This window comes from Ruditapes philippinarum, unplaced genomic scaffold (assembly GCF_026571515.1).
Source record: "Ruditapes philippinarum isolate M1 unplaced genomic scaffold, ASM2657151v2 ctg715_1_1_1_1, whole genome shotgun sequence".
In the NCBI taxonomy this organism is placed as follows: Eukaryota; Metazoa; Mollusca; class Bivalvia; order Venerida; family Veneridae; genus Ruditapes; species Ruditapes philippinarum.
Window position 1 is genome coordinate 173413 of NW_026863024.1, and position 10310 is coordinate 183722.

The 10310-nt window shown below is 31.1% G+C and overlaps 1 protein-coding gene across 9 annotated transcripts in view; it reads left to right on the plus strand.

Moving 5' to 3' along the window:
* LOC132720919 (striatin-3-like) overlaps positions 1-4364 on the plus strand; it is a 36049-nt gene extending 31685 nt beyond the window's left edge. For all 9 annotated transcript variants that reach the window (XM_060705154.1, XM_060705159.1, XM_060705157.1 and 6 more), the window contains 4 exons: positions 138-278; positions 653-760; positions 1358-1444; positions 1955-4364. In XM_060705154.1, coding sequence (XP_060561137.1) covers positions 138-278; positions 653-760; positions 1358-1444; positions 1955-2124 — 506 coding nt within the window. In that variant the 3' untranslated portion in view covers positions 2125-4364. The remainder of the gene's footprint in view (positions 1-137; positions 279-652; positions 761-1357; positions 1445-1954) is intronic.
* The last annotated feature ends 5946 nt before the right edge of the window (positions 4365-10310 follow it).

The following is a 10310-nucleotide window of genomic DNA, read 5'->3' on the forward strand; positions in this document are numbered from 1 at the left end:
CAATGGAGTTCCTTTATATGTGAGACTTTGACAGGAAAGGCAGGACTTTTGTCAAATATAGTTGTTCATTGAAATTGGCAAATTTTTGTGAGATTTATTGTTATAATCTGTTAAACTTCTGCTTTTATGTTTTGCAGAAGATGGTGTGCCAACATCAGTGGACTTTGTGCGTTGTGATCCTGGCCAAATGGTGGCCGCTTATACCTCAGCTAACACCTATCTCTTTGATTTAGAAACCAATAAACAAGTACTAACATTAGAAACTAAACAAAATAATGGTAAGTTTCAGATTTTAAATTTTGAGGTTACACAAAATCATGCTGTAATATGACAATTATGTACATGTATTGAATTATGCTGAATGAATGTATAGCTTGAGTTTCTATAAATGTTAAAAAAAGTTTTTAGCTCAACATAATATACTTATATAAAGGTTATGCCATATTTGCATTATAAATATGCTAACATTGGGTGTTGAAATTTATACAATTAAAGTTTTTTATTTGCTTTTAAGAAAAGATAAATAAATTTTAAAATTACACAAAAATATATTTAAAATTGGGAATTTGTTACATATGAATTTTTCAAATTATTATTCTTATGTTATGATGTCTAGTTGAATTGGCTAAGAATTTCTGTGTTTCTTTTACAGATGCTGGAACAAACAATCAAATAAATTGTGTGGTAAATCATCCAACACTACCCATCACAATAACTGCACATGAAGATCGGCATATTAGATTCTTTGATATAAATACAGGTAAAGCGGATAAGCCGTTCTATATTCAATTGACAGACATACTTAATGGCCCCTCTACATATTGAAAAACTATCACCGAAGACCAAATGATTGTTTTCATGTTTATGAATTAGTTCTTATTAGCTTAGTACAAACGCACCTGTTATGAAAGGCCTACTTGTCTGGAAATGTCCAGTACTGGAAGAGCGGTCTGTGAAAGTGTGGCTTAAAATCCGACAAAACTGACAGACAATTTTTATGCTTATCATTTTTTAATATCATTTGATAACAACCCAAGGCTTAAAGTATGATTCTGAAATATTTTACCACAATTATAGATAAACATTTTATAAATTCACTTTGTGACGGCATGGCCAAGTGGTTAACACGTCAGACTAGTAATCTTAGAATCTTTAATCGTGTTGGTTTAAGTACCGTCAGGAGCTAAATGTTTCCTTGAGCAAGAAACTTTACACTCATTGCTCAGTACTGTACTGGTTAGTTCCTAGGTTGGATACAAGAGTGTCTCTAAGCTTATAGCTTCCTATACAATCAAACTAAAATAAACTTGAGTTATCGACTACATAAAACATAATTTGTTGTCTTGTTTGTTTACAGGAAAAATGATTCATTCAATGGTAGCTCATTTAGATGCTGTGACATGTTTAGCAGTGGATCCCAATGGACTTTATCTTTTGTCAGGGAGTGAGTTATACTTTCTTTTTACATGTTCATTTATAAAATTGCTTTGTTTTCTCCAATTTGTCAGATTTAGATTGATTCTGAAAAGTGTGTGAAATAACCCATAGTTGTTGCAATGCAACCAGGCTGAGTGTTTACAAAAATATGACAGTGGCTTACATAGATTTGTAACTGTTAAGGACTGGAGAAATTACATTTAAAATGCTTTTTTGAGCTTCTTTTTTAATGCTTTTTGGTGCTTTGTTGTAATTGTGTTATTCTTGTTGTTCAATAATGACTTACTCAATGTTGATTACAAATTCATTGGTAGTGTTATTTTTGTTTTTCTGCATGTTGAGTGATTGACAAAATCACTGAGACAGGATCAAGTAAATAATGCACAGCCTGTATGTTGCAGTTCAGAGATCTAAGTTTCATTAACTGTGGTGTAGTATTTGTATTTGCTTGTTTTTGTTAGACGTGTATTGTGTAGACAGTGAATGTTTTATGTAAAGATATGTTACGTTGTTTCAGGTCATGATTGTTCAATAAGACTGTGGAATCTAGACAGTAAAACTTGTGTACAAGAAATAACTGCACATAGAAAAAAGTTTGACGAGTCAATACACGCTGTAGTGTTTCACCCTTCGAAACCGTACATAGCGAGCGCGGGGGCGGACGCTTTAGCGAAAGTGTTTGTATGATACGAGTCACATGTATATATTCTAGGATCTTCAAATTATTTCATGTAAATAGTCATCGGACAAAAGACCACTAGGCGTTCTCTGCCGTGTGTAATTTAAAAAATTGACGATAGATAGTTTTGATGGTCATGCATGTCTTTTATATACCGACACCTGAAACGGTAGTTCTGGTTTTTACGGAAACTAGGAATCAAGTCAAATGTTAATGTATGCTTCGAAAACTGTTGAAACATGGATTGGAAGAATATGAAAATCTTATTTTTTGTGAAGAGAAGAGGATCTGTGCCAGGGAGACAGTTTAAGGATAACTGATCGAAGTTCGGAAAAACTTTATGCTGTGAACATTGTTCTGGGTGTAGTGAAAATAATAAGATGCAATTTGCGTACAAGTCCGAATGAAATTAACTAGTATAAAGGAAAAGACAAATTATATCCATTAATTAACACATATACAATGCAGATATTTAAATAAATATTTAATATGGGAAAAGAATATCTATTAAGTCATATTGTTTCATTTATAAACTAAGTTATTATCAAAATGTAGAAGAATTAGTGTAAACCTGTGAAATTTGATGAATAGGTCTAAAAATAGATTTTCTCTATATATATTGATTTATGTATAGAATATAGATTAAAGAAATTATCGAAAAATCACTAATTCACTAAAATCATTTGTAATAGTGAATCATTCATTTCATAATACACCATGTCACCCGTATAAAAAGAATCATGTGTTAAAAATTGGGAAACATTATTTTTTATTAGCATACATGTTACAAGATTGAGGATTATCAACCAAAGCTGTATGTGGTGAAAATGATGTTATGTGAAATAGCTAGTTCAGCAGTAAGACAGTACCTCTAGAAGCTATGGGTTTAAAGTCAATCAGTGTGCCTGCGTTTTAATTTATGACACATTGTTTTTACTAATTCATGATGATAGGCTATTGTTATCATAATTCAGTTTGAAAATAGAGGCAGAAAACAGAAATACAGAGTGCATACTTTTGGTAAATGACCGTTATTTAGTGGAATATTTCAAATGAAATTATTGGACCTTTGTTGTGTTTATAATGGAATACACAGTTTAAATTTTAAAACCCTGTTAGCAATTACTTAAATATATTGAAATACCATTTTTTTAAATTTGCTCGGATTTATCAGTAATGGTTCCTTGGCAAAAAAATTGAAAATTTCTCCGCCAGCTTGTAATAAAAGGTATGGAAGTGGTTTTTAATGCCATTATACCTTGGTCTTGTATCGATGTGAAGAGAAATGGTAACAGTAACAGATTTTATATGTTGATGTGATGTATGTACTATTTATTTATCAATCATCAATATCATCACCTTAGTGCAATAATGAGTTAACTCGTATTGAATTAAATAAGGAGTTAACCCGTTACTGCACCAAGATGATGATATAGCCTTACAATGTACTAGCCAACATTAAGATGTATATTTTCTATGATATACGTATATATATATACATAAATATATATATATATATATTACATTATTCAACTGGTAAGAAATACCATTAACAGTATCTGTTAGTGTGTCTGTACAGCTTTTATGATTTACTTTGTGTGAAATGATATATATTCAGGTGTCTTTAATTGATTAAAGTGTGTGAGCTTATATTATAAATGGTCATGCTGATGGGTCAGATCACTTGGTTACATGCTTCAAACAAAACTGCATAAATCTTGAATCTGGCTGTACTGGTTATTAACAAAAGAATACATTTTATACAAAAAGAGCTTTAGTAAGCAACTCTAAAGAATTTTAAAAAAGTGTTCTTGCAAAACTTAACAGTTTAAAGGTTGTAAAGTAAAATAAGTATAATATTATTGTGTGTATTTGGTTGGTATTGAGATTTTTGTGGATATAATTACAGTACCCAGTAAAATTGGCTAAGAATAGCTGCTGAAGTTGAAATCTGTTTAAAGGCACATTATGCCTCAGGAATATATATTTCTTTTCAATTTTCTTGAAATGTCAAACATGTGTTTAATTTGTTTTAATAATGGATTTACAGCATATTAAATGACAGTCAACTGAAGGAAGTAGCACTGATCGTGCAGTAATGTGTCATAAAGGTAGCAATATGTAAACAAAATAGTATTTTGACTTCAGTACAAAATAGTTATTCACTATAATTATACCAACTGCAAACAGAGCAAAAGAAGCAACAAATAGTTCAACTATGTGGCAAATGAGTAAATTTTTGGAAACTAACAATATACTAAAAAATAAAAAAAGTTTGAAAGTAGTAAAAAAAATGATTAAATATCTGAGGCATATTGGGCCTTTAACCCGTAACCTGCTGGAAGTAATAGCATTTGCCATCATATAGATTCAGGTGGGAACTATAAATGGGACCGTTCCAAATTCAAAGCAGGGCAAATCCGTTACACAGATTCCACAGGTTCAGTCATTTGTCAAATTTAGTGCTATGTTAATGACAGAAAAATATTTCTTACTACAATTGACATTATATGATTTAAGTGTGTCACAGTATGTGTTTATTTTATTTGAGAAAATACTGTTGTGTATGTATGCGTGTAAATGTGCTAGATTACATATTTAAGGATGTTTTTTTTATATATACATAAATACTAAATGTGCTGTTATGTAGGTATTATTGTTTGATGCAATATTAACTTTATACCAAATATTGTACTTACTTACAGTGTACCGTGTATATTTAGTGAAAAAAAATTAAACAAGCCCTCAAGTTGCCAAATGAGAAATTAATGAAACAATACAAAGTTGTATTATTTTTTTTTTTGTTTCTCGTAGCATTTTATATTCACATGTAGTCAAAAAAAAGTAAATTCATAAAATAGCATTTTGTTATGTTGCTGATCTTTTGAAAATACTTTTTTTTTTATATATATGTATAAAAAGAAGTACATGATTTTATTGCAAGTTAAGATTTTTGTTGAAATAAAGTTTGTGTTTATGGAATTGAGAATTTTTCTTTGATCAAGGCTGAATATAGAGAGAGAGAATCTTGGAAATTTAGATATATTTTGAAGCTTGAAATATAACCTGTTTAACCAATGCTATGTCTAAATCAACCTTAAAATTGAGAATATTTAATCTATATTTCATAACTTAATCTTCTATAACAACTTTAAAGGTATTTGCGGACATATATGAGCTGTGTCATGGTGACAAACCCATTATGTTGGTTTTGTCAGAACACGGCTCATATGTAAAGGTAAAAGCAACAAAGTATTTCCAAATTGCTCAGCAATGGTATCAGATACAGAGTATATATATATACTAAGTAACAAACTAATATTAGTGTTCTGTTATTGGTGTTCATGCTTCAACCCTTAACCTCCTGTATTTCTATAATGGATCTGTCCGGCTTTGAATTTGGAACAGTCCATTCAAAGTTCAATAGATTTCAATATCAATATACAAAAAGTTGAACTGCCAACAGTATAGAGCCTGGTCAGACTGCACGGATGTGCAGGCTGGCCTGGCTCTATACTGGTGGCAAAAGCCGATCACTTTTGGTTCTAGCAGGTTAAGGGTTAAACAATTTTCATCATTATATACGTTTTCTATCATGGATAGTAGGTTATTTACAGTATAAATGTATTTTCTTATTACCAAAACAGAATTTACAGAAAAAATATTTATATTATTTTGTATTTTTTAAAGTGTAATATTTCAAAAGCTTCCGTAGATAGTGTGTTAGTAATAATAATAAGGCAGTTTATTAAATACATTTAATTTGGTAATAAGCAATTTTGAGTGGATATGTGGTAAATGCGACTGACTACTTTACCCAGTGGAAGATAATTGAATTTTCATTCTTAAAAGCCAGATTTAAAAAAAAAATGTATTCTCATTGTATTTTCTATGTAATTTTAAAGCAAGTTAAATTATAAAATGAAAATTATAAAACAAATTTGAATGAACATTGTATATTGTATACAATAAAACTGATAGCTAACAGCATGGATCCTGATCAGACTGCACGGATGTGCAGGCTGGTTTGGATCCATGCTGGTCGCAAACCCATTATGTTGGTTTTGTCATGACGCGGCTCATTTAGTTATATAAAGGTGATAGAATTAAATTGATGTGTAGAACAACAAGACTATGGTTATATATGCTGCCTTATTTATTTAAAGTTACATTGGATATCTCTTCCATGGAGGTAAATGTGAAAATTATAAAACAAATTTGAATGAACATTGTATATTGTATCCAATAAATAGCACTTAAATTACAGCCAATTATTTTTTCATTTAAAATGTTTAAAATGAACAAAAACCGTCTCCTGAGACCTAAATTACATGGGTGAAAAATAGGATTTTCCTGATTATTTTTTTTAATGTTCAACTTTCAAAAATGTGTGACTATTTTTGGAAGACTTTCAGAATGATTTTACATTCTATGAATGATCTCTTTAATTTTTTTGATTTTTTTTCGCTTTAAAAATAAAGTCTTGCATTTAAAGGAATATTTACAACAGATTTTTTATTATACATATTTATCATAGACATAAAAAAATACTCCAATTCTCTATTTCAATTTATCACATACCCTTGCCACTAGTGTATCTTAACGGTACTTTCTAAGATAAGAAATAACTTGAAGTCATACAAAAGGATGAAAAAGAATGCATGTTAATTATGTATGAATTTATATGTTCATTACTTCAAATATTTCAGCATTTTTTAAAAACAAATATATTGTATTAATCAGCTAGGTGCAACTTTTGTTTTAAAATAATAGGCCAGACATGTTTTCCAGCAATACTCAAATAAGTGCTTATAGATAGTAAATACTTTTTGTCCTTAGTAAGAATGGGATTTTATTTCAAACGTTATCTTTATTGGTAAATATTAGTTGAAAAGAGTACCATTCAGAGTGTTAAAGGAATTTTACCACTCTTATTAACAATATTTACATTTATAATCAGGGTTTTTCTATAGGAATGATCTGGATGTTAAATCTGTTATGTGTGTATTTCTGTATGTTCTTTATTTATTTGTTTAGTATTCTGTTATAGTATTCAATGAACACTGTTGGTTTTTTGCAAATCAAAACTTTATATAATTTCATCTGAAGGTTTTATTTAATTTTGTTCTTTCCATGGTCACAGTGAAACTACATGCAAGTTTCTTTTCATTCTTTACTTTGGTCTTTTGTGTAGATATAAACAAAATAGTCATAATTTCTTCTTTTTTGGACTCTCTTTGGTTTTTATTATACTCAAAAAGTAACTTCCCTCTTTTGGCCTAACCTAAAATGCTAGAAAAATATTTCCACACATTAAATTGTTGTGAAAGACAAAGATAACAGACTGGAAGACAGAAAACTGTTGTTGTTATTTTCTTTATGTTTTATGTTGAATGAATCTATACTTAATAATATATTATACACGAAAATAAACTGGCATAAACACATTGGCAGCCTGATTCTATGAGATACTCAAATCATTTTATTTTCTCTTCATGTCTATTATCTGGTATGTAACATACACTTTCACATAAGTGTTATTTAAAATAAACCAACATTACTTAAGTTTGTTTGTTTCAATGGAAAAGGAATCTTGATGTTTGCTCTTGAAAAAAATCCCCCACCCTCTTCAACTTTCTCTTACTCTTCAATGTACAGTTTGATTTAAAAATAATAAAAACAGATAACAAGAGTTCAAATATTAAATTATTTTTTTGCTTCAGAACAATTTCTGCTTACAGTAATTCATATATTTATTATTTCTACAGAATGATTTTTACAGACACTATTCATTGAAATTTTCAATGAACAACTTCTCATCTACAGTGGATTATCTCCCCTGTTCATTTTTTCATATCTCACATGTACTGTTTCATTGTAGAATCCCATGTTCTATGCTATATGTACCTGTAATTAATATGTCATAGTTGTTAAGCATGTTTGAATACACCTTTTTGTAAACAAAAGTACATTTTAATAAATGAAAATAAAGTAATGTATTACATAATAATTGTGTGTACTCCTTTCTGGGCATTTGATTTTTAGCTCACCAGAACCGAAGGTTCATGGTGAGCTATTAGTATCAAAGGGGGATGCTACGACGTCCGTCGTCATGTGTCAACAATCGTCTTCTTCTCTGAAAATGCTTGGCAGATTTACTTCAAATTTGGTCTGTAGGATCCTTTTAGGGGCTGCTAAAGCTGAAAATAAATATACCTTTAAACGTCTATTTCTACAGAACTACCGTAATTGATGGATGATCACCAAACTTTGTCTGTAGCATTCTTAGGTAGTCTTTTATCAAGTTTGCTCATATTAATTTGATTGGTCCCTTTTAGGGATCTCTAGAGCTAAAAATAGAAAAAAAACTTTAGCCATCTTCTTCTACAGAACTAATTGATGGATGATCGCAAAACTTTGTCTGTAGCATTCTTGGGTAGTCTTTTATCAAGTTTGCTCATATTAATTTGATTGGCCCCTTTTAGGGGCCTCTAGAGCTAAAAATAGAAATACCTTAAAACGTCTATTTCTACAGAACTAATTGATGGATGATCAGCAAACTTTGTCTGTAGCATTCTTAGGTACTCTTTCATCAAAACTAAGAACTGGTCATTAAAGCATGCATGCATTAACCAATGATGCCACACCTATTTTCAGGTCAAAGGTAAATGTCATAGGGCACTGTTAGAACAAAGCATGAAACAGGCTAATTAAACAAAGTTCATTGACTGATGAACTTTACAATATGTATGCAAACGCACCTTGTTAAGCTATACACGTCACATTCATATTCAAGTCTAAAGGTCAAGGTCACAGAGGTCGTTAATTTGTCTTAACTCAAATTTGGCCATTACATCAAGAAAAAAAAGACCTACATTCTGTAAGATTTCATTGAAATGAGTTAGATATTAATATATTTCGATCAAGAAACAGGATATTTGCGACATTACAAAGATCATTAATGGCTCAGACCGTTTAACCTTTTACCCCATGAGCATATTGTGAAAAATGGCCGTTTTGATTGAAAAGCCTCCTGTAACAAGTTCCAACTGCTATAAAACTATGAAAAATACTTCAACACTGATGAAACTTGGCACATATGTTGACTACACCATAGCCTCTGTAACAGCATGCTCAATGGTAAATTTCCTGTTACCATGGCAACGGGGGGACATCTCAAAATTGCGAAAAATCACTATGTTGCATTGTTTTTTTCCATCAAAACTGATTTCAAAGTCATGCAACTTCTCAATGCAATGAGATAGAGTAAAAGGCTTTTCAGCGTTGGTTACACGTCACCTTAAGATCAACCTGAGGCCATTTTTAGCCTGTCACATGTCCAAAAAATTTTTGGCGATGAGGGGGAATACCACCCCCTTCAAACCCCCCAAACAGAAGGGGTCACATCCCCCTTCTGGCAACCTCTTGATGTATCATTTTGATGGGGGGCCGTGCCGAAAAAGTGGTCACTTTTTTTACAACATTTCTCAACGAGGAAGTGTTTGGGGCCTAAATAGGGCATTTTTTCTCTGTTTGAGGCCTCAAAAGTGGGGGGTGGGTGGGGGGGGGGGGGGGACAAAAAGCCGTCAAAACACCTCTTTATAAGGGAAAAGGTTTAAAGGCCAATTCTAAAAGAAAAAGGAGAGCTTTTGTCGTGACCCATCCATTGGCGTTGGTTAACATTAATGAACTCTACCTGCCACAATCAATTTTAGGTCATTGGCAATTGTAATAGCAAAACATTTAACTAGCCATTAAGGCGTAGCATTGACCAACGAACTTGAATTTTGTATGCTGACCCATCTTGCTGTGTTTTACCTACCAAACCCATTTCAAGGTCAAAAGGTCAATGTCACTTGGGCTTGCAATAACAAAACATGAAACTGGCCATAAAATCATTTTTGAATTGATTCATTTTGATTCACTGCAATACTTCATTTTGTAAAGAAAACACCTTTTCAGAACAAAATAAAAAAATCAAGTTGTCGCAAAAGAAAATATCTGGTAAGTATTGGATTGATAAACGTCCCAAATTTGTGAGAAAAATTATTTCTGAATCGATCAATCTGATTCCTTTCAATTACTGAAATACAATCCAATCTTTCTTGAGTAAAGGCAACAATTTGTTGTTGCCAAGAATTTGAAAGCTTTGATTCTGATGTAAAGAGGATATTGAGGTGGTTACATTGTAGTT